Below are 25,070 nucleotides of genomic sequence, written 5' to 3'. Positions count from 1 at the left end.
TTCTACTACCTGCCAAAGGGTGCTGTCCAGAATTCTTCAGTTACCTATGGGAGATGAAAGTCTTTTGTGCTTCTGATAGACATCTAGAAACGTAATCATGAGTTGCAAAGAATTTACTTTCAAGGAACTACAAGTGGGCGGAAGCAATCCAGTAGCTACTGATGTATTTCCACAGGAGATGGAGCTTTACATATTTTAAGATTCAGGTTTTTAAACTTCTCCCTTTGTTCTTTGTGAAACCATTTTTGCCCTCATAGAGAGTCTTTGATGAGGGCCAATTAAAAGTCTTCCCAGGTGCTCAGATGGTAAAGAATCTGCCCATAGTTCAGGGGAAACCTGGGTTTGATCCCTTAGTTGGGAAGATCCCCTAGAGGAGGGAATGGCAACGGTCTCCAGTATTCTTGCCGGAGAATTCCATGGACAGAGGAGCCTGGTGGGCTACAGTCCATGGGGGTTGCAAAGAGTCAGACACAACTGAGTGAAGAGTTTATATTTACATAATTAAATATGTATCATTTTCTCCAGCATAACAAATCAGATAATATACATGCGTATATGAGGGGTTAGTTGAAAGGAGGGAGTTTTCTTCCAGACATACTTCAGAAGACACATAGTAATGGTATATTTGAACATGATGATATTTCAGATGAAGAAAAATCTATATGTGTGTGTATGGGTGTGTGTGTGTGTGTATGTGTGAAATAACTGTAAATTACCTGAGTATTCGTTCTTGAATAGTTTTTTCCACTGAGTTAACCAGTTTTCACAATATATTTTTACCTTCATGTTCAGCTTACCCCACCAGCAATTAGGCATAAAAAATATTGTTAGTAATTAGTTTATCTGTGATCTAATTTTAGTATTTCCCTAGTAAGTTGGCATATTTTTCTTAACAAATGTTAATTATGTGTTATAGCATTTAGTAATACAGCAAATATAGCATTTTATTATTTAATACACATAATTAAAATTTTCTACCTCCTATGGTAGAACAGAAAATTGGTGTTTTCAGTGACTTCAAATCAATGCTAATTACATTTGCCATCCAGTTTAATGTACACTTGTTGTCTCCCTGAACATGCTTTGAGTTGATTTCCTTTGGAAAGTCTCAATTAGAATAGGATAGCCACACCCTTGGTGGTGACGGATGGATGAGAAAGTGGATTTGTTACTGGTGGTTGTGGTGTTCTGTTTTGCTCTCTTTGTTTTGGGTTGTTTTGTGTGTGTGTGCGTGTGCATGCATGCACACAAGTGCATGTACAGTTTTTTGTTTGTTTTAAGCGGTGGTATATAGGGCACTGATACTTTGTACTTTATTCATAATTTTATAATTATGAACATAATTACAAGTACTGAGTACTTTGTAATTCATATTCCAAAATGGCAACAAGGAGAGTGGTTTTTCTCCCTGACTCAGTGGACATGGCTGAAACATGACTACCAGCTAACTGTGACATGCCCCTGGACTCACATGGGAAGGTCATATGTGATATTCAGGAATCAGGACAGCTGGGCACTCTTACGCTCACTGCTGAGAGTCACTTGGCTTGAGCCTGGCAGAGCCGCCGGGGTTTGGTACCTGCTCAGGCTGGTGTCTGGTTCCCATTCCCTTGCTCTGACTGGTGAGAAGCAGCATTTCCAGACTGCCCTGGCTGTCCCTCTTGCGCTGTCTCTTAGGTCTAGCCCAGGCCACTTCCACGCCACATCCAATAGCTACTGCTGGAGGTTTTCAAGAGCCAGCAAAGCGAGTCCCTAGGGAATGCCACGTGAAAGTTGTTCGAGCATCATGTGCACTGAACTGATTTCCTTTGCAAGGTGTTGGCAACTTTCCTTAATGAGAACATTTTACGTAGAGACAAATTCACGGCTTGTCTCACTGCCAGAGGACAGGAAGACGCAGGACCATTGTCTCCACCTCTTGCTGGGCGCAAACACTGGCTGCTCGGTGGACAGCCACTCTCTTACTCTCATTTCTTCCAGAATGCCATCAGTGGGGCTTGGAGGATGCAGACACAGTCCCTGGCTTTATGAAGCTTCCAGCCAAGAGAAGCAGCCAGTCATTAGCCACCTATTCACTCAGATTAATAGGAAATTAAACCAGTCACAACGGCCACATACCTGAAGTACACAGGCAACCGTATAATAGGAAATGTGGCTCTAATGCAGAAGGCTTCCCTGTAGAAGCGATGATTAGGCAGAAATCCCAAGGATGAAGAAAAATTAGTTTAGCAAAGCAGAGTAAGCAGAAGAAAAGAATTTCAGGTATGTTGCAGAGGTGTAGAGTGAGACGGACCATGACACCTTTGGAAGAACTTAAATAAGCCTCGGGTGACAGATGTGCAGCAAATTAGAGGAAGACAGAAAATGCAGATGCCAGATCAGATAGGTGCGCAACCCACATCCTCACGTGTGGATTCTTGTCTTGGCTGTAAGAACGGTGGAAGCCACCGAAGGCTTTCATCTTAGATATGAGGGGAGGAGATTAAACTTTACATTTGGGGAAGCCCACTCTGGTTAGAATATGGAGAACGATGAGGGGGATACAAGGTAGATGACAGTATACCAGGGGTAGGGTGACTGCAGAAACCTAAGCAAGAGTGGTGTGATACAGATGAGGAGACCTGGGCAGCCTGGAAAGACACTTTCGGGCTTCGGTGATGGGTTGGATATGAACATTGAAGACCAGTAAGGGAATTCTTACTGTTTTAAGAACCACTCCTGGTTTGGGTTTGCTTAGACGAAAGGATGGAGATGCAGTTTACTGCTAAGAAGGAGGACAAAGAGTGTGGGAAGATCATGGGGTTGGTTTTGGACAGGTGGAGTTTTAGGACCTGTGAGATCTCTAAGAAGAGATGCAAGAGAGCAGTTGGTGTACAGGTATGGGGCTCAGAGGAGGCATCCATGGGAGGAAACGTACATATGAGAGCGTTACGCTTATTGTTATGTAGTGTAATACCCCAGGGAGAGAAGAGGGCTTATGATAAGCCTTGATGAAGTCCAGAGTATACTGACTTTCAGTAGGAGAGAGAGAGCAGGCAGAAGGAGAGCCAGGTGAGTGTGGTATCATAAGGCAAGGAAAGATAAAAAAGGAGTGGGGAGCGGGGGAGTGGACAAGCTTGATGAATGACAGCATTGAAAAATGTGTGTTAGATTTCAATGTTGCTGGTGACCTCAGCAGAAGTTATTTCATCCCTGATACTGATTCAGTGCTCTCTACTTGTGTGACATGTGTGCGTGCGTGCTGAGTCACTTCAGTCGTATCCGACTGTGCAACCTCACAGACTGTAGGTCTCCAGGCTCTTGAGTCCATGGGATTCTCCAGCCAAGAATACTGGAGTGGGTTGTCGTTTCCTCCTCCAGGGGATCTTCCCAATCCAGGGATCAAAGCCACATCCTTATGTCTTATTGGCAGGCAGGTTCTTTATTATTTGGGTCTCCTGGGAATCCCTGTGTGAAATTGGGAAAGTCAGTTAACCTCCTTGATGTCAGTTTTCCCATCTGCAAAATAAGAGAAATGGGGAGAAATAAGAGGTTTTCAAATTCTGTTTGTCATAGAAGCTGGGAAACATTGTAGTTATGGCAAGCTTAGATTCTGGGGCCAGATCGCCTGGGTTTGGACATCTAAGTCCCTTGGGCAAGTAGCCTACCCTCTCTCTGCCTGTGTTTCTTCATACATTTAAAAGTGATCCCAGGATCACTGGAAGTATAGTTGACCCTCAAACACATGAACCGCATGAGTTTATCATTTGCATATTGTTTTCAGTAGTTAATACTACAGAATGACAAGATCTGCAGATGGTTGAATCTGTAGGTGTAAACCCTGGATGTGTAGGAACTGGCTAATTGAAGGGCTGGCTCTGAGTCATGGGTGGATTTTTGGATTTTCCACTGCACCGGGGGTCAGCTCCCCTAACTCCACATTGTGCAAGGGCCCACTGTACTTTATATTTAGTGACAAGTGTGTGGGTCCATCATTATTAATGTGGCGTAGCTCAGTCAGTAAAGCTTCTGCCTGCATTGCGGGAGACCTGGTTTCATTCCTGGGTGGGGAAGTTCCCCTGGAGAAGGGAATGGCAACCCACTCCAGTATTCTTGCCTGGAGAATCCCATGGACGGAGGAGCCTGGCGGACTCCTGGCAGGTTCATGGGATCACAAGAGTTGGACACGACTTGGCGCTCTCTCTCTTTCTTTCTTTGCTGATTAAGTGAATGAAATTCATGGCTCTTAAAGAGAGGTAAGAAGAGATGGTATGTCCCATCCCCATTTCAAACAAAGCGTTTCCACTTCGATGTGTTTTTAATATCTGAAGTCTGCTTATGATCTTGTGTGTACAGAGTGTCAATGCTAACAAGAACAAAAAGTGACATGTTTCCCCCAATTTGTGTAAAATTCCACAAATTCGTGAATGCCATACCAGCCACTCTAGGCCAATGTTCTTAACCTCAAATGGGCATACAGATTGCCTGGGAGTCTGATTCATCAGACCTGGAGTGGGCCCTGTGAGTTGGAGTCTGCATTTTTTCCAAGCTCCCTGGTGAGGCCAGTGATGCTCAGCATGGACCATACTTTGCTTGTGTGGCAAAGCTCTTGGAAACAGTACCAAACTAAACTAAACTGAAGTTGCTCAGTCATGTCCGACTCTTTGTGACCCCTTGGACTGTAGCCTACCAGGCTCCTCTGTCTATGGGATTTCCCAGGCAAGAGTACTGGAATCAATGAGATTTTCCTTGAGCATCACTTGTCCAGATGGCTGACCAGTCCAATGTAATGTGACCTGTTGACTTCAGAAATGCACTTTTTCTAGTGAAGGAGACCACAACGAAAGTTTATGCAGAGCAGCTTTGTGCCTACCGCAGGAGCCCTACCATGCTGACAGCCCCGCTTCTGCCCTGGACAGGTGCCTGCAGAACTACATTCCCGCCCACAGCTTAACCCTCTCCTGCCCGGTGTGCCGCCAGACCTCCATCCTGCCCGAGAAGGGGGTGGCCGCGCTCCAGAACAACTTCTTCATCACAAACCTGATGGATGTGCTGCAGCGATCTCCAGGCAGCAGCGCTGAGGAGTCCTCCATTCTGGAGACCGTCACCGCCGTGGCTGCAGGGAAGCCTCTGTCATGCCCAAACCACGATGGGAATGTAAGTGAGGCCCTGCGGGTCAATCCTGACTGAGGGGCTGCTTGACGGGGGAGGCTTGGGGCAATCAGAGGGCATCAACTCTGAAACAGGACTCCACCTGGAAAAGGAGTGGTTAACAATGCCTTTACCATCCTCAGATTATTTTGCCTGCTTCCTTTCTCTGACCAAATTTATGTGAATAATAAAATCAATTTTCATTGTGTTCACTTTGCACTAATTGCTGGTGTTTCCCCAGGAGGGCAAACTCACAACTATTTGCCAGCTGGGCATAGTTTGACCCATAGAAACATCTGTGTTATAAATTATGGATAGAGATTAAATAGTAGATACGTTCTGCAAACTGAGAATGATTATTAGAATGTTACAGTGTTTTATTTTTCTTGTGAGGGAAATTTTTCTCATGCTCCATTAGATCCTGTTGCTGCTGCTGCTGCTAAGTCGCTTCAGTCGTGTCCAACTCTGTGCGACCCATAGATGGCAGCCCACCAGGCTCCCCCGTCCCTGGGATTCTCCAGGCAAGAACCCTGGACTGGGTTGCCATTTCCTTCTCCAATGCATGAAAGTGAAAAGTGAAAGTGAAGTTACTCAGTCGTGTCTGACTCTTATCGACCCCATGGACTGCAGCCTACCAGGCTCCTCCTTCCATGGGATTTTCCAGGCAAGAGTACTGGAGTGGGGTGCCATCGCCTTCTCCATAGATCCTGTTACTTAATCATAAATAATCTGAAGTTATGTGAATCCCTGATAAGAGATTATAGACTGGAGTCCAGACTGTGTCCTGCCATCAGCAAGCATAGTAACTGTTACATATTCAGGAGGACCTGTGTGTTCATCAAAAGAGGACTCACAGGAGCTGTGTAGCCTGAAGAGGCAGCACTGCACAGCAGCTGACGGCCAGCTGATTCAAATCCTGCTCTGCAACTCATTTCCTATGTCGGATTTGGCAAAGCTTTGACAGATTTACTAAACTCTCTGTTCCACTTCCTCATCGGTAGAAAGAAAGTAATAGTAGTCTACCATACAGGATTAAGTAGAGAATTAAATATTTAAGTCCTAGAAAATAGACAGTAAGCTCTCGATAAATATTAGCTATTGAAATTGTTTCTAATTAATAATGGCTTCCTGGTGACTCAGACAGTAAAGGGTAAAGATGTAGCAGATGTGGATTCAATCCCTGGGTTGGGAAGATCCCCTGGAGAAGGGAATGGCAACCCACTCCAGTATTCTGGCCTGGAAAGTTGCACGGCCAGAGGAGTCTGGCAGGCTACAGTCCATGGGGTCACAAAGAGTCAGAGACACCACTGAGCAGCTAACACACATACACAATGACTTACTTCACTTTTCAAAAACATAGTGACCACTTCAAAAGTGTGTGAAACTGGGACTTCCATGGCGGTCAAACGACTAAGACTGAGCGCCCAGTGCCGAGGGCACATGCTACAGCTGAAAAACGAGATTGCACACGCTGCAACAGAGATGGCGCTCCCAAGTGCCGCAGCAAAGCCCTGGGGCAGCCAAACGCATGAATAGATAGATGGATAAGTTGTCTTCAGAGTGTTTCAAGCTGAACTGAGGCAACAGAGGTTGTTAGCAAAGCAACAACTATGAGCCATAGCTAATAATTGTTCGTTTACTCTCTTCCCGCCTTGCCTCAGTCTCACTGGCCTCCTAGAACCTGCCGAGTGGTTTCCCACCTTGGGCCCTTACTGTTCTCTGGTTCTTTACGCCTGGAATGCTCTTTGCCCCGTCTGTGTGGCCAGCTTATTCTCACCCTCTGTGCCCCAGCTCACAGCTCTCCGCCACAGAGCAGTCCTGTCTAGCCCACCATCTGAGGCAGACCACCTCTGACTCCCAGCTACCCGCTGCTCACCACCGTCTTGGTTTCCTTCATGACATTCAGTGTTCTGCCTGCCTCCATCTGTGTATTTGCTGGCTCTCCTTCGAGAGTGAGCTCCCAGGGGGAGAGGCTGTGTTGTTCATCATACCGGTGGCAGTAAGCACAGCGCCTTACACGTGAAAGTGTACGTATAGAAAGAGGCCAGGCAGATGAGACAAAGCAAAGGCTACTTACTCAGCACTTGCTGAAACAAAGAGCAGGACCATCACGTGTGTTCTGTCAGAGTCAGGCAGACGAGTGGGGAAGCTCTCTCTGGAAAAAGGAGGAGGCTTCAGGTGTGCCCTGATGGGGAGTGGCTAGCTGGGGAGGCAGGAGGACTAATGAGAAGGGGGCACTCTATGTGACTGCTCCGGTGCAGATCTGACTTTCTCAGCTTGGTCCTAAGTTGAAGGCAGAGACAAAAATTAAAGATGTCAGTTATATCTCTTAGCCTTCAGGGGCCAGTTGTTGCAGAAGTTATCATTTAGCTTTTGGGATTATTGCCAGAGAAGCAGTGTGACTTATGGAAGCCTGGCTTCCTGGGTTGTTTTCTTGAGGATACAAGGTTTGGTGTGGGTTGTTTCCCTGTGGATACAAGGGTTGGTGTGGGTTGTTTCCTTGAGGATACAGGGCTGGTGTGGGTTGTTTCTCTGTGGATACAGGGGTTGGTGTGGGTTGTTTTCTTGTGGATACAGGGGTTGGTCTGAGGTGTTCCTTTGAGGATACAGGGGTTGGTGTGGGTTGTTTCCTTGTGGATACAGGGGTTGGTTTGAGGTGTTTCCTTGAGGATACAGGGGTTGGTGTGGGTTGTTTCCTTGAGGATACAGAGGTTGGTGTGGGTTGTTTCCTTGAGGATACAGAGGTTGGTGTGGGTTGTTTCCTTGAGGATACAGAGGTTGGTGTGGGTTGTTTCCTTGAGGATACAGGGATTGGTGTGGGTTGTTTCCTTGTGGATACAGGGTGGTGGGTTTTGTGATAAGGGTTGGTGGGTTGTTTCCTTGTGGATACAGGGGTTGGTGTGGGTTGTTTCCTTGTGGATACAGGGGTTGGTGTGGGTTGTTTCCTTGAGGATACAGGTGTTGGTGTGGGTTGTTTCCTTGAGGATACAGAGGTTGGTGTGGGTTGTTTCCTTGAGGATACAGGGGTTGGTGTGGTTGTCTCCCTGTGGATACAGGGGTTGGTGTGGGTTGTTTCCCTGTGGATACAAGGGTTGGTATGGGTTGTTTCCTTGAGGATACAGGGCTGGTGTGGGTTGTTTCTCTGTGGATACAGGGGTTGGTGTGGGTTGTTTCCTTGTGGATACGGGGGTTGGTCTGAGGTGTTTCCTTGAGGATACAGGGGTTGGTGTGGGTTGTTTCCTTGTGGATACAGGGGTTGGTTTGAGGTGTTTCCTTGAGGATACAGGGCTTGGTGTGGGTTGTTTCCTTGAGGATACAGGGGTTGGTGTGGGTTGTTTCCTTGAGGATACAGGGGTTGGTCTGAGGTGTTTCCTTGAGGATACAGGGGTTGGTGTGGATTGTTTCCTTGTGGATACAGGGGTTGGTTTGAGGTGTTTCCTTGAGGATACAGGGCTTGGTGTGGGTTGTTTCCTTGAGGATACAGGGGTTGGTCTGAGGTGTTTCCTTGAGGATACAGGGGTTGGTGTGGATTGTTTCCTTGTGGATACAGGGGTTGGTTTGAGGTGTTTCCTTGAGGATACAGGGCTTGGTGTGGGTTGTTTCCTTGAGGATACAGGGGTTGGTGTGGATTGTTTCCTTGTGGATACAGGGGTTGGTCTGAGGTGTTTCCTTGAGGATACTGGTTGGTGTGGGTTGTTTCCTTGGAGATGCAGGGGTTGGTTTCCTGGGCAGATTGTGGTCAGAATTCTGTTTTTACATGGTCCAACCACTGTGCATTGTAGTGTTCAGTTTCTCAGAAGCCAAGAGTACATATTTTTGAACAAGTGACCAGACACCATGCTTGGTTTCTCACACATTTCTTTGTGTAAAGTAGGTATTGGTTACTTTCATTTTATAGATAAAGAAACTGAGAATTGACCAGTTTAAGTCACACAGCTAGTTGACACATCATAAATGCTAGACGAGAGGAAATAGCATCCTGAGTTTTTTGGTAGCCAAAACAAGAGAGACATTGTGTGTTACATTTTTAATTATCTAATTGAAAGCATGGGCTTCCTTTGTAGCTCGGTTGGTTAAGAATCTGCCTGCAGTGCAGGAGACCCGGGTTTGATCCCTGGGTCAGGGAAGATCCCCTGGAGAAAGAAATGGCAACCATACCATGCTCTCAATAACTATAGGTTTTCTGTGCACTGTACTCCAGGGGAGCATTACCATGTAAGTTTTGTCAAGGGAACTTGAAGGGTGCCTTCTTATAACCACAGCTCTTAGTAAATGCTAAGGCTGTCTCCTCCTGGGGCCCACATTCTAAATACTAGTCTGAGAAGGTGTCTCTATCACATACAAGAATTTCCTTAAAGTGTAGTCCAGGCAAGGAACTTTCTGCAGATCTGACTTGATAGAGAAGCACCATTTTAGAAACATTAGGAGACTGCTGTAGACCTGGGTCCAAAATGGGGTATAAAAGACAACCGTGTGGAATGATAAATAATGGTAGCTAAAAAGATTACATCACTAAGGAACGCCAGGTGTGTCGTGGAATTCAGGAACGAGCTCCCAGCGCAGCACAACTGGAGCATGGCGATGCGCCCGTGAGGTGGAACACTGGTGGGCCACAGAATACAGGGCTGAGCCTGGAGAGAAATTGTGATGGGCTGGGGGTGTCATCAAGGAAAGGTCTGGCCTACACTCCATGGGCAGTGAGGAAGCATTCAAACCTTTTAAACAGGAGATGGGTATGTGGCATTGTGGAGGAACACAGCAGCAGAGATTGGAGGCTGCAACACCAGTTCTGTTTGGCACTGAGTTGTCCAAATGAGAGATGATAACAGAACAAGAAGGGCATTAGTGGATTTGGAGAATGAAGGATGAATTTCGGAGAAAAGAGTAGTCTTTTATTTGATCATCTCTGCGTGTGTTTGTGCTCAGTCGTGTCTGACTCTTTGAGTCCTCATGGACTGTAGCCCACCATGCTCCTCCGTCCATGGAACTTTATAGGCAAGAATATTGGAGTGGGTTGCCATTTCCTACTCCAAGGGATCTCCCATACCCAGGGATCAAACCCACATCTTTTTGTCTCCTGCATTGGCAGATGGGTTCTTTACCTTTGGCGCTACCTGGGAAGCCCCTTTAGAATCTAACCCCCCACAAATAAAAAGGCATATACTAAAATGTGTTGAACTATTAAGCTATTAAGATGGTGAGAATTTGAGCAATTCAAATTGATCATATAAGTCACTTAAAAAAAATTATTTTCTCTTGTATAGACCAAGTTCCCACACCACAATGAACTAAAATTACATTAGCAACATGATATAGACTTCAAATCTTTTTTAAAAGCTTATAATTATTTAACCAAAGAAAATAGAAAAATTAGATTATTTACAAAATATTGAAAGTGGAAACTTTATTAAATGTATAATATAAAGTCATATCTATACTCAGAAAATTTTATAGGTTTAAGTATTTTCTTTTATTTAAAAATATTCCATTTCAAGAAGTTAGGGAAAGAACAATAAAATAAATATATGGAACACAAAATAAACGAAAATAAAAAAGACAACCTTGGAGAGTTTGAAAATCCTGAAACAATTGTGTTGATGAATAAATCCAAGAGCTGAACTCTTTTTTATTAATTAAATAATTTGATAGAGCACCAAATGGTAAATATAAATTAATTGAGACTAATAAAGAGATTAAAAGATTTTAAAATTAGCAAGTCAATTCTCTGCTAAAGACTAAGATATTGAAAGCCTGAATGAAATAGATCATTACCTAGGAAACTAAAAATGATCAAAAAAACCCAAGGTGACTTAAAACTTCAAAAAAAAAAAAAAGAAACCGGTGAAAGTTAATTTAAAACTGAATGCTTTGGGGACTTCCCTGGTGGTCCAGAGGCTGGGACTCTGCCCTCCCAGGCGGGGTGGGGGGCAGTGCGGGAGTTGGGGTGGGGCAGATCCAATCCCTGATGGGGGAACTAGATCCCATAGGAACAACTAAGACTCAGTGCAGCCAAGTAAGTAAAAATATTAAAAAACAAACAAACAAACACTGAATGCCTTCAAACTTGTATAAAACAGACATGATTCTGATTCGTAGTATGTATACTTCTGAACCATAAAAAAGGTAGGGAGCTCCCAAATTCACCTATGATATACTCATAACTCTTGACACCAAAATCTAGTGAAGACATAAGAAAACTTTGAGTCACTAAGTTTATGAAAGTAGCTGTACAATTCTTATTTAAATACCCCAGCAAACTTTTACCATGTAAGAGCACTTATTAAGAAAAATATGAGTATCACAAAAGAAAATGAGCACAGAACTTTAAGAAAGGCAGAAGAGATATGAACAGTTGATAATCGTAGGAGGAAATAAATGTTAACTGTCACAAATAATTCTTCGAGATTGTTTTCTGATCATGCCTAAGCAATAGAGACCCTTGGATGTCACAGGCTGCTAAGCAGAAACACTCTCAAAGATGCTAATTCCAGCAAAGGTAAAGCAGCCTTTGGGTGAAACTTTCCCTTGTTTCTCTACCAAAAATATCACATCACATCACATTGAAAATTAACTCTAAAGAGTCAGATCCTCCTGGAGGTGTTTTGAGCACTTTCTCTATGCTGAGTCATTATGATTCTTTGGAATCGTAAGATGTGTAAACCAGCAAGAGGCCTTGGAAAATGAACTGCGCTTCTTTAATCATTCTGTTGTTCCATCATGGATCCTAGGAGTTCACTGCCGCTGCTTTGAAACAGGGGTCCTCATTACATATTCAAGCCAAATACATGCAATATTACAGATAATTGGCTGCGGTTAATTGCCATGGGTAAATCTTTAAAAACAATTCAAGCGTCTGAAGGTTAATAAAATCGGGTAATTAACAATGAAGCAGGATGTTGCCGTCATAAACTGCCTGGTGCCGGTTAGCACATGTGGATGAAAGCCTGTCATTTACTTTAAGTGCTGTGACACTGTCTTCTAATTAAACTGCCACTGCTGCATTGTTCAGATACAAAGAAAAATGGGAATAATGGTCAGTGATTTAAGAGGTTCTTTGCACTTAAACCAGACATTTGAGCTCATGCCTTAAAGTCCCAAAGCACAAATAATCCTTAAGCCCTGTTGTTGCTGGCTTCGGTGCCTTACTAAGGAGGACGTTAAGAGGTGTGAAGGAGAGATCCTCATGAAGAATTCCTTGCCAAGAATCAGCCCCCACTTCCAAAAGCCTCTGGATTGGCTGCAAGGCCCTGACCATCCTTTATAGCTCGCTATTATGCATATAGTCCTGCCATCCTCTCTTCTAATGAACCCAAACTTGACTACCTGTCAACAGCCACAAGCTCATCCAGGCCACCCAGCACTGGGAGCACCAGAGTAATCTCACCCAAGATGGACAAGCTCCGCTGGGTTGCTCACTCCTACAGTGAGGTCTCAGCTTGAGTCAAAGCTGTCAGAACCAAGGACAAGCGTTAGAGAATAACTAGTTGTTGATGTTTCAAAATGATTTCAGGGCCTTTGCTTCCCAGGAAACAACTAGGACTCGGTACCAGGGACAGTTACACAGGTCTGCTGCTGTCTTTTCAAAGATAGAATTTTTTTAAATTGAGGTAAAAATCACTCAACATAAAATTCAGCTTTCTAACTACTTTATTAGTTTTTTAGATTTTTACTTGATGTGGATCTTTTTAAAAAGTCTTTACTGAATTTATTATAATACTGTGTTTTATGTTTTGTCTTTTTGGCCAAGAGGCATGTGGAATCTTAAATCCCTGACCTGTACCCTCTGCATTGGGAGAGTTGACCGTTGTACTGCCAGTGAAGTCCCTGTTTTCATCACTTTTTATTTTGGCTGCACTGGGTCTTTGTTGTGGCGAGCAGGGGCTCCTCTTCATTGTGGTGTGTGGGCTTCTCATTGCGGTGGGTTCTCTTGTGGAGCAGTAACTGCAGCGTGTGGGCTCAGCTGACCCACAGCACGTGGGATCAAACCCACAGCCCAGGGATCAAACCCACATCTGCATTGGCAGCTGGATTCTCTACCACTGAACCGCCACTGAAGTCCTTCTTAGTATATTAAAAAGGTTGTGTAAACATCACTACTATCTAATTCCAGACGTTTTTCATTATATCCTCCAAAGAAACTGTGTACCTGTTAAGCAGTCATTCTTCATCCCCTCCCCCCACCCCAACCCTTGGCACCTGTCACCTGCTTTCTGTCTCTAAGGATCTATTATGGACATTTGATATAAATGCAGTCCTGCAATATGTGGCCTTTTGAGTCCCGCTTCTGTCATTTAGCATAAGGTTTTCAAGGTTCATCTATATTGTAGTGAATATTAGAACATCATTCGTTTCTTTATGGCTAAATAATTTACCACAATTCATTTATCCGTTCATGAGTTGATGGATATTTGGGTTGTTTCCACTTTCCACTTTGAGCTGTTATGAATAAAGCTGCTGTAAACATTCACGTATGGGTTGCTGGGTCATATGGTAGAGTTGAACAACAGCAAAGCATGAGAGTTCTGATTTTCCATATTCTTACCAACACTTGTTATTATCTGATTTTTTGAGTCTAGCCCTCCTAGGTGCTGTGATGTCTCATTGTGGTTTTGATTTGCAATTTTTTAGTGACTAATGATGTTGAAAGTATTCTCCTGTGAAAATTGGCCTTTCATTTAGCCTCTTTGAAGAAAAGTCTATTTAATTCCTTTGACAATTTTTGAATTGGGTTCTTGAGTTACAGGGTTTTTTTAATATGTTCTGGATACTGCATCCTTATCAGATGTATAACTAAGAAATATTTTCCCCGTTCCTTTTATGTTTCTGTTACTGCCCTTTGATACACAAATTTTTAATTTGATGAAGTCCAACTTATCTTTTTTATTTTGGCTTGTGCTTTTGTTTCATATCCAGGAATCTGTTGCCAAGTCCAAGGTCATGAAGATTTAACCCCATGGGTTTTTTCCCAGGATTTTTATAGTTTTAGTCCTTACATTTAGGTTGTTAATCTATTTTGAGTTAATTTTTATATATGCAGTGAAGTAAGGTTTCAGCTTCATTCTTTTACATGTAGATACCCAGTGGCTTTGACATTATTTCTTGAAAAAACTGTTTCCCTCATTGAGTGGTCTTGGCATCCTTGTCAAGAATCAATTGACCATAAATGTATTGTTTTACTTGTGAACTCTCAAATCTATTCCATTGATCTATATGCCTGTTTTTATGCTGGTAACACACAATTTTAATTACGTTAGCTTCATAGTTTCAAAATTTAGAAATATGAGCCTTCCAATTTTGCTCTTCAAACTCTTTTTTAAGATTGTTTTGGCTATTCAGGGTCCCAGTGCAGTTCTCTGTTAGTTTAGGAACAGCTTGTTCACTTTTGTGAAAAAAGAAGTTAGAATTTTGATAGCTGTTTCATTGAATTTGTAGATCAGTTTGGGGAATACTGTGCTCTTAACAATATTAAGTCTTCCAAGGCATAAGCATAAGTTATCTTTCCATTTATTTCCATTATTCTTTAATTTTTTCCAACAATATTCTGTAGTTCTCAGTGTATTAGTCTTAACATTTTCTTAGGTAAATTTATTCTTTAAATATTTTATATTCTTTTGGATGCTATTATAATGGAATTTTCTTAAATTCATTTTTTGATTTTTCATTGTTAGTGGATAGAAATACAACTGTTTTTTGTTTGTTTGATCTTGTATCCTAAAACTTTACTGAATAAATTTGTTAGATCTAATATTGTATGTATGTGTGTGCATGTGTGTATTCTTGGGGATTTTCCATATATAAGTCATCTCTGAAAAGAGGAATTTTTACTTCTTTTCCAATTGGATGCATTTTATTTATTTTTCTTGCCTATATGCTCCGGTTAAAATTTCCAGTACATTGTTATAGAAGTGACAGAAATGAGAAAAAAAAGAAGTGGCAAATGTGGACATCCTTTTCTTATTTCTGATCTTAGGGAATTACCATTAAAGAAGCTGTGGGTTTTTGTAAATTGCTGTTTGCAAGTTGAGGAATTTTCCTTCTAATTTGATAAGTGTGTTTTTTTTTTATCATGAAAGGATGTTGGTATTGTCAATACTTTTTTTTTGCATTTGCTAATATAATCATATGGGTTTTCTTCCCTTCATCCTATTACCATGGTGTATTACATATATTGATTACTGTATGTGGATCACCCTTGCATTTCTGAAATAAATTCTACTTGGTCATGTGTTTAGTCCTTTTAATATGCAGCTGGATTAAGTTTACTAGTATTTTGTAAAGGATTTTTACACCTATATTCATAGGCAATATTAATCTATAATTTTCTTTTTCCATGATGTTTTTGGCTTTGATGTCAGTATATTACCGGCCTATTAGAATGAATGAATGTTCCCTTTGAAGACTTTGAGGATTGGTGTTAATTATTCTTAAATGTCTGGTAGAAATCACCAGTGAAGCCATCTTGGCCCGGACTTTTCTTTGTTGGAGGTTTTTTGAATATTGATTCGTCTCTTTACTTACTATAGGTCTATTCACATGTTCTGTTTCTTCTTGGAGTTAGTTTTAGTAGATTCTGTGTTTCTAGGAATTTATCCATTTTATCTAGGTTATTTAATCTGTTGACCTACATACAGCAGTCCATAGTATTATGTCAATTTTGTTGATCTTTACAAAGAACCAACTTTTGGTTTCATTGATTTTGCGATTCGTTTTCTATTCTCCACTCTGATCTTTGTTTCCTTTCTTCTGCTTGCTTTGGGTTTAGTTCTTCTTTTTCTAGTTCCTTCAGGTGGAAGCTTAGGTTTATTGATTTGAGATCTTCTTTTTCATTGTAGACATTTACCGCTATAAAATTTGCTCTGAGTACTGTCTCTCAAATTTTGGCATGTTGTTATTTTTAAATAAAAAAATCTCAAGCTATTTTTTAATTTCCTTTGTAATTTTTCTTTGACTCATTATTTAAGTGTATGTTATTTAATTTCCACGTATTTGTTAATTTTCCAGATTTCCTTCTGTTACTGATTTCTAATTTCATTCCATTATAGCCAGAGAAGATACTTTATATGATTTCAATCATTTTAAATTTATTGAGACTTTTGTATATGGTTTATTGTGGAAAATGTTCCATGTGTACATGGCAAAAATGCATTGTTATTGAACAGAATGTTCTATATGTAGATGTTAGATCAAGTTGGCTTATAATGTTTTTCAAATTCTCTATTTCTTTACTGATCTTCCATCTAATAGTTCTATCATTACTGAAAGTTCAATATTGAAATCTTCAGCCATTATTATTGAACTGTCCGTTTCCCCCTTCAGTTCTATCAGTTTTGTTTTGTTAATAATTGTCATCTCTTCTTGACAGATTGACCATTTTGTCATTATTAACTGAAGTATAGTTGATGGTCCTTTTCTGTCTGTTATACCCCTGGAGAAGGAAATGGCAACCCAGTCCAGTACTCTTGACTAGAAAATCCCATGGACGGAGGAGCCTGGTGTCCATGGGGTCGCAAAGAGTCGGACATGACTGAGCAACTTCACTTTCTTTCTTTTCTTTCTTTCTTCCTGTCTGTTATAACAACTTTTGTCTTACAGTCCATTTTGTCTAATATTAGAATAGCCGCTCCAGCTCTCTTTTGGTTACTATTTTCATGGAATATCTTTTTCCATCTTTTTACCTTCAACCGAAAGTGAATCTCTTATAAACAGCATACAGTTCACACATTCAGCAGTATTATTATAGCTACTACGTATAAGGAATTACCTAGGCTCTGAGTTGTTTCAGTGCTCAGTAACTTAAAATCTTATAAATATTTCATAAAAGGGATATGAATAAAATTGCTTTAGTGCGTGCATTCACTTTATGAAAAAATCAATCAATCTGTGTTAGGATTTATGCCATTTTTTTTTATATGTGTTATACTTCAAGAAAAAAATCCCCCCCTTCAAAGTGCTTTGGGAATTCAATATTGGAAAAAGTTATTTCCAGCTTGAGAGAATAAGGGGAATGCTTTCACAAAGAAACTTTTGGGCTTTATGTTATATTATTACCAAAAGTTCATCTTTAATGAGGATAAAGTGGTTTTATTTTCAAGTAAGCAAATGATACCATCATCATTATCATTGCTGCTACTGCTTAGGAACTTACTGTTTGTCAGTGCCAGGCATCGTCTGAGTTCTTTGTGCAAATTACTCCCTGAACCCTCATAGCAGCCCTGTGAAATAGGTTAGTAGGTTGCACAATTGTCTCCATTTGACAGAGAGAAAATTGAGACACGGTGAGGTCATGGGAAGTGATGGAGCCAGAAAGTGTTCTGTCCTGCTCATCTCTTACCCAAACAGCAGCAGTTCTCAAGGTGCCATCCAGGAACTCTCATGGGTCCCCAGACCACTTCAGGGGATCCACAAGATCACAACTGTATGATAATACTAAGCATTGTTTACCTTTTTCACTCCCAATCTCTCAAGAGTATACAGTGGTATTTTCCAGAGGTTGTATGGCATGTGCTTTCAGGACAGACTGAACACAAACAGATACGAGAATCCAGCTGTCTTTTGTGAAGCCAGACCCTGAAGAGATTTTCAAATATGGAAAGCACTGCCATTCTTCTCACAGGATTTTCTGTTTTGCAAAATATACTTTTCATAAATCATATTATTTATATTCACATTTAATGGGGCTTAGTTTTGCTTTTGATGAATTAATATCTGGAATGTTTCTCAGTTTCCACTTTTAATATAAGCAGCTGTAGATATAACTCACATAAACAAAAAGCATTTCGAGCTCTCAGTCATTTATAAAGAGTGCAAAGGAGTCCTGAGACTCAAATATCTGAGAACCACAGCATTGCGCTGTTCTGCCTTGGGGCAGTGGCCAAGTACAGCTGAGTTTGTGCCTGTAGCAGCTGCTCTGGAATCCCATCCACCTCTGTTTGAGACCTGGCACACAAAAGTTTATCTTTCCTTTTCTCCTGTGATGCTGGATCCTGGAGAGGCTGTGGGAATTACTGCGCACATGCTGGGGAAGACCCAGCGCCTGGTCAGCGCTCAGTCTGTGGCGGAGAACGGGAACCGCTCTTGTGTCGCCCGCAGGTGATGGACTTCTACTGCCAGTCCTGTGAGACCGCCATGTGTCGGGAGTGCACAGAGGGGGAGCACGCAGAGCACCCCACCGTCCCCCTCAAGGACGTGGTGGAGCAGCACAAGGCTTCGCTCCAGGTGCAGCTGGACGCCGCCAACAGAAGGTGTGCACACCCCCTCTGCGCGCACGGCCGGCCGCCTGCGGCCTCCGGGTTTCATGTCCCAGTGGGATAGAAGGTTCATGTCACCTAAGTAAATTCTCCTTTGAACACAGCTCTGTGGTCATAAACTAGTGAGCGATAAGGGTGATCCCCTGCCCTTTGGTAAAATTCCAGTCCCCTTGTTATAAGTAAAGCACCTTTGTATGATTAAATGAACAAAATATACTCGAGGAAAATGCTCTCAGATCTCTGAAATTTGTGCCTGAAACCAGGCTTTCTGAAGAGCCTTTCTTAGCTACTGTTCTTGACTCACTTACAGGCCATTATGCCAACTGTGACTGGCTCCTCTCTGCTTGAGCCCAGCAAAAAGGTCTTCAGCAGCGATTGCTCAGTTTTCCTTCTGCTTCCTTGCCTCCAGGCTCTTTATTTGGCAAGGGTAGCTGTGTGATATAAGAAAGATCAAAGGGAGGAAATAAACAGCCAGCTGAAAATAAATCTTTACCAATAGTTGAAGTGAGAAAAGTGTGGCTGTTCTGTACTAATTGAAAGAATTTGGAAACTTGCAAGAAGTTCACAGGAAACTCTGAGTTTGGGTCAGTTTTTCATGTGATTGGGGAAAAAGATATAGCTGTCTATTTAGAACAGTGGTCCTTGGGCATGGGCCATGATATCCCCTAGGGGACACTGGCAATGTCTGGAGACAATTTGGTGTCACAACTGTGTGTGAGGGAGGAGCAGAGGAAAGGATGCTGTTAAACATCCTGTAATACATAATAATCTTTTCCATTTTGCTGTACCATAGGATTTTGAATATAGCTGTCTGTGCTATACAGTGGGACCTTGGGCTTGTCCACTGTAGAGTATGCCTGATTTAGAGTGGGAGAAAAAGCCGAGGGGTTCTGAGAGCTTTGAGGTTTTGTACCATCAATTATTATAAATAAATGACTGAGGTAGATTGAAATAAGACATGGATCTTCAAAATCTCTTTTCTCAAAGGCAGTGATTATGGCATGTCTTATGATTCTGTTCTTCAGTTTTTACTTTTTAAAGATGATGCAAGGCATAGAAAATGTTTCTTGACAAAATATAGTGTTTGGATAGTTTTGTTTTTGTTTTACTATTTCCCTGTGGATGTTACTAGAATAACAAACTCTGACAACTGTCCTCCAGGCTCCCAGAAATAGATTCAGCTCTTCAGTTCATCTCGGAAATCATCCATCAGTTAACCAACCAGAAGGCCAGTATTGTGGATGACATCCATTCTACCTTTGATGAACTCCAGAAGACTTTAAACGTGCGCAAGAGTGTGCTGCTCATGGAGCTGGAAGTCAACTATGGCCTCAAACACAAAGTAAGACTCCAGCCATTCTTAGGACATCCCATAGGAGGCTTGGTCCTGGGCCTCCCTGACGCCAGCTTACTGTTCCACCAGCAGCAAGGGGACTCAAATGGGTTCTTAAGTGTCCCTGTTGTTGGTAAAGAGTAGCTTTTACTTGGAGAGGGCAATGGCGCCCCACTCCAGTACTCTTGCCTGGAAAATCCCACGGACGGAGGAGCCTGGTGGGCTGCAGTCCATGGGGTTGCTAAGAGTTGGACACAACTGAGCGACTTCACTTTCCCTTTTCACTTTCATGCATTGGAGAAGGAAATGGCAACCCACTTCAGTGTTCTTGCCTGGAGAATCCCAGGGACGGGGGAGCCTGGTGGGCTGCAGTCTGTGGGGTCGCACAGAGTTGGACACGACTGAAGCGACTTAGCAGCAGCAGCAGCAGCAGCAGCAGCAGCTTTTACTTAACAGCATATTTTTTCCTGTTTCCAGCTATGTTTTCCTTCTTGTTTTCACCAAAACTATGATTCTGTGGCCTTAAGTACCACTTTATAACTTGACTACATAAAAGACAAGGTTGAATATAAAGTAATACTTTCAGGATTTAGGGTTAAACTGGATTGTTTTCCTTCCTTAATTATAATGTCTAATAGGCTCTTGATGACTCTCTCACCCACACCAACCTGTTAGTCAACTTCAGAGTGAACCCTGACTGCAGCCTCTGTTTAACTCTGCACGTCCCATCACAAAACCAGGGATAAAAGCTTCTGATATTCAGATGTGGCGCTTTCATTTGTCTGGTTTCTGTTCCTTGAGCTGATGACAGGAGAACTTTGAACATTAGGGAAAGAGACTGAGTAATGAATACTTCAGATGTCAGGCATAGCACTCTGTCGCCACGCTCTGGGTGACGTTTCAGCTCACCCCAGACACATGATCCCAGAAATATGTGTGTGGGAGAGATGAGGCGAGGAGGACAGGAAAGAGAAGGGGCTGGGAAGGCAATTTAGGATTTAGCATTACAGCCGGGTTCACTGGGTTAAACGGAACCTCGCCCCGGGGCACTCCGTGGGCGGCGCTCAGCTGCTCGCTTTCCCCACAGGTCCTCCAGTCACAGCTGGACACCCTGCTCGAGGGGCAGGAGAGCATCAAGAGCTGCAGCAACTTCACGGCACAGGCCCTGAACCACGGCACGGAGACGGAGGTGCTGCTGGTGAAGAAGCAAATGAGCGAGAAGCTCAATGAACTGGCGGACCAAGATTTCCCGCTGCACCCGCGAGAAAACGACCAACTGGACTTCATCGTGGAGACCGAGGGGCTCAAGAAGTCCATCCACAACCTCGGGACGATTCTGACCACCAATGCCGTCGCCTCCGAGACGGTGGCGACGGGCGAGGGGCTGCGGCAGACCATCATCGGGCAGCCCATGTCTGTTACCATAACAACCAAGGACAAAGACGGCGAGCTGTGCAAAACGGGCAACGCCTACCTCACGGCGGAGCTGAGCACGCCCGACGGCAGCGTGGCCGATGGGGAGATCCTGGACAACAAGAACGGCACGTACGAGTTCCTGTACACCGTGCAGAAGGAGGGCGACTTCACGCTGTCGCTGCGGCTCTACGACCAGCACATCCGCGGCAGCCCGTTCAAGCTGAAGGTGATCCGCTCGGCGGATGTGTCCCCCACCACCGAGGGCGTGAAGCGGCGAGTGAAGTCCCCTGGCAGCGGCCATGTGAAGCAGAAGGCTGTCAAGAGGCCCGCCAGCATGTACAGCACCGGGAAGCGAAAAGAGAACCCCATCGAAGACGACCTGATCTTCCGAGTGGGTAAGGGGCGGGCGGCGATGCGGCCGCATGCGGGATTTTGCTTGGCTCAAGGCGGGACTGGGGAAGTGTCGACTTGCAACTTGGCAGGTCGCAGCTCGGGCTGATGGTGTGGGAGATAAACTGGTGTATTTTATTAGGTGAGCTCATGCAGGCTTCTTCTCCGGAGGATGTTTGTGTCCTTCTCTTCCTTCTCCTGCTCCCTCTTCCCTCCTCCTTCCCTTCTCTCTCTTCCTCCCTCCCCTCCCTCTTTCTTCCCCTCCTTCTCCTCCCCTTCACCACGCCAGCGCTCCTATTTATTATGGAAAATCAGAAGCTGAAAATAAGCAAAAAGAGAGTTAGAAAAATACAGCACTCATAATCTGGACTTTTTTTTTGGTAGCAGTTTTTTTTTTTTTTTCTTTTTTAGCTTTTTATTTCATGTTTGAATGTAGGTGATTAACAATGTTAGTTTCGGGTGTACAGAAAAGTGATTCAGTTACATATATACATGTATCTATCTATTCTTTTCAGATTCTTTTGTTACATAATACTGAACACAGTTCCCTTTGCTATACTGTAGGTCCTTTTTGGTTATCCATTTTAAATATAACAGTGTGTACATAATCTTCACATTTTAAAGGAAATGTTGGCAATCTTTCCCCCACCATGGGAATAATGTCTTTAGAGTTCTTCTGCCTAATCCAAAGGCAGAGACATGCTTCTATCAGATAACTTCATGGTTTCTCTGGAATGTGCCAGCGCAGGAGGTAACTGTGGGCAGAGGGTCTGATGCTTGTCACTGCTTCCACATTGTAAGACCTGGGGACAAGGGGCATGGTGCATTGCAAGCTGTGGTTATGTCCATTTGCGTGTAGCTGGAGAGCAGCCTCAAGAGGAGAGGGTGGGTGGAAACCTGGAGAATAGAATGGGGTTGGGATGGAAGCAAGAAGGCTTAGGATGAGCCAAGAGATTTGGGAATGCAAATTGTCCTTCCCTTGTCAGCTTTATTGCCTCCAATTTTTTTTTACGCTGTTTATTTTCTAAACAAACTAAATGTAAACAACCACTACTTTACTAATTCTTTTATTATATATTAAAATTTTCTTTTTTATTTTGTGGCATGCCACGTGGCATGTGAGATCTAGTTAGCTGACCAGGTATCGAACCCAGGCCCCCTGCATTGATAGCATGGAGTCTTAAGCATTGGACAGCCAGGGAAGTCCTCACAATTTGATAATTCTTAAGAAAAAAAAAGTCTGTACATTAGCTACTGTATCCAAAAGTGGCTCCCACTTGCTTCTCTTTCTGCCTCTTTGGTCCTCCACTGCAATATCTCTAAAAAGGTCTTTAAGCTATGGCCACTGACACAGGCAGAAAAACAGTTCTGTGGTTCAGACAGATTGGGGAAAGTTTAGCTTAAGTGAGGGAAACAGATTTTTTTTTTTGGCCGAAGTACCTTCAGAATCTGCTGACGTGCACTGCAAGTCTCACAGGCAGTGGAGGGATAATAGGCAGCACTTCCAAGCTCTTCTGACCATAGCACTTCTCCTGTGGACATCTTGGGAAAATAAGGCTCCTTGGAACATTCTTGGGCAAGAGCTGCTCCACTTATTATTCATTCCTCTTTATTATTTAATACTCTATATTATGTTTACTATTCTTTAGGATAAGTCTTGGTAAAGACTGTGACATAGCAAGCAGGCTGCCTTCTCAGCGTGTGGAGACCCTGGTCCATTCACGGCCATTTGTGCGGTTGGGTGCAGAGGCTGTTGAGACACCTGCCAAAGCAGAGGGGGTGGGCTGGGTGGCATAGGATTGGAGCTACCCAGGCCTGCCACTCCGGTTCTGCCACTTGCTTCAACTTTGGGCAGGTCTCCCAGCTTCCCTGGGCTTCAGTTTCCATGTCCATAAAAAGAAAAGATAAAAATATCTGCTTCTCAGAACTGTTCAAAGTTCCAAGCTTAATGCCTGGCATATTGGAAGAGCTAAATCATCCACAGCCATTGTTTTTGCATGAGCTGTTATTAAGGCTGTTAGATGTTCCCTGCTGCCTTTTCTTCTAAAACAATTGACCTTTCTGCTCCCCGTTGATCTGCATCAAGAGCAAACTCAGTCTTGCATTTGGAATCTCCCCTCCCCCAGCCGAGTTCCTGGGTCCGCTTCCCAGGCAGTGTGCCGAGTGGCGAGAGGGCCGGATCTGGGCCTGATTCTGATTCTCCCTTCTTAACCCAGTTTCCTCCGGTAACGTACAGGGAATGAAATCTTACCTAATTCTTAAGGTTGCCGTGGGGGTGAAACAAGCAGGAATTCTTAGGGCTGGCATTTGCCTATGTGCAGTAACTGCTGAGTTAAAGATGGCCGTCCTTTTACTATTTTCAGTCGTCACCATTCCACCTATGAGTGTCACCCGAGGAAAGAGACATGTCTCTTAGGGGTTTTTCCCCCGGTTATATTGTGAATGCCCAGCCCCGCCCCAGGGGAAGGGGATCCCCTCTTCTCCCCTCCTACCCATTGAGACACTCACCCTTGGAGATTCACTGGCGCTGGGGGGAAGGTGTTTAAATGTTTAGACATTTGTGAGGCACTTAGCACAGTCCCTGCATATAGCACTAAGTCCACTAAGTTTGTTAATGAAGTAAAGGTGATGTCTAAGTTTGCTAGGGCCGCCATAACAATACCACAGACTGTGTGGCAAACCGGAGGAGACTGATTTTCTCCCAGTTCTGGAGGCTAAAAGCCCAGGCTCAAGGAGGCGTCGGACTCGGTTTCCCCGAAGGCCTCTCCGCCTGCTCGCTGCTTTGCCCTCTGAAGGTTCCCCCTGTGCTCACACACTCCTGGTGTTTCTCCCTCTTCTCATAAGGACACCAGTCATCCTGGATTAGGGCCTTGCTTTAAGTTAATCACCTCTAAAGATCTTAACTCCAAAAGCAGTTCCATTCTGAGGTACTGGAGGTTGAGACTGGACTTCAGCATATGAATTTTGTGGAGATACAGTTCAGCTTATAACAGATACGTAAGGGCAGATACATGACAGATATGCTGTGTATATACCTGAACACCTGTGTGTATTTGTGAAGGTGAACTGTTACTTTCTGGATAGTACAAGAGGTCTTCCAGGGTAGTTTTGACTTACATTTTCCCCTCTTGTCCCTCGTCACCCAGCCCCTAGTTAAATGGGACTCTGCTGTTTGAGCTTCTGCTGTGTGCCTGACAAATGGCTGGGCAGCGATGTAGAGAGAGGGATCAGAGCCTGACCTAGGGGAGGCCACAGTCTAGAAGGGGACAGACATGACGGATGTGGTGCCTTCAGAAGGAGCACCTTCAGAGGTAGGCGGGATGGGGAGGCTGACAGATAGCAGGGAGTTAAGGAAGGTTCTAGAGATGACACCTAAACCTAAGCCGGCTTTGAAGGACAAAGAGTCTGCCAGTTAGGAGGAGGAAAGGGGAGATTTAGGTGAAGGGGAAGAAGATCAGACACTGAGTAGTTCGAAGAACCAAAATGATTCCATTATCTGAAGCATGAAATAAAGTGAAGAGAGCAAAGTTCTGTTTCCTTGCTAAGCAGAAACT

General features: G+C 43.4%; 1 protein-coding gene and 1 long non-coding RNA gene across 10 annotated transcripts in view; one reads left to right on the top strand and one right to left on the bottom strand.

Moving 5' to 3' along the window:
- TRIM2 (tripartite motif containing 2) overlaps positions 1-25,070 on the top strand; it is a 127,910-nt gene that overhangs the window by 69,328 nt on the left and 33,512 nt on the right. For all 9 annotated transcript variants that reach the window (XM_024977387.2, XM_059876112.1, XM_059876109.1 and 6 more), the window contains 4 exon segments: positions 4,899-5,136; positions 18,220-18,371; positions 19,539-19,719; positions 20,798-21,521. In XM_024977387.2, coding sequence (XP_024833155.1) covers positions 4,899-5,136; positions 18,220-18,371; positions 19,539-19,719; positions 20,798-21,521 — 1,295 coding nt within the window.
- Positions 99-21,316, bottom strand: LOC101907174 (uncharacterized). Its single transcript, XR_237996.4, has 4 exons — positions 21,185-21,316; positions 7,208-7,413; positions 5,020-5,233; positions 99-3,498 (listed from the first exon to the last, which is right to left on the bottom strand). It is a non-coding gene; the product is annotated as an uncharacterized lncRNA (long non-coding RNA).

The sequence above is a fragment of the Bos taurus genome, chromosome 17 (assembly GCF_002263795.3).
Source record: "Bos taurus isolate L1 Dominette 01449 registration number 42190680 breed Hereford chromosome 17, ARS-UCD2.0, whole genome shotgun sequence".
NCBI classification, from domain to species: Eukaryota; Metazoa; Chordata; class Mammalia; order Artiodactyla; family Bovidae; genus Bos; species Bos taurus.
The sequence above is the reverse complement of the archived record's forward strand: the minus strand, read 5'-3'. Positions and strand labels throughout refer to the sequence as shown.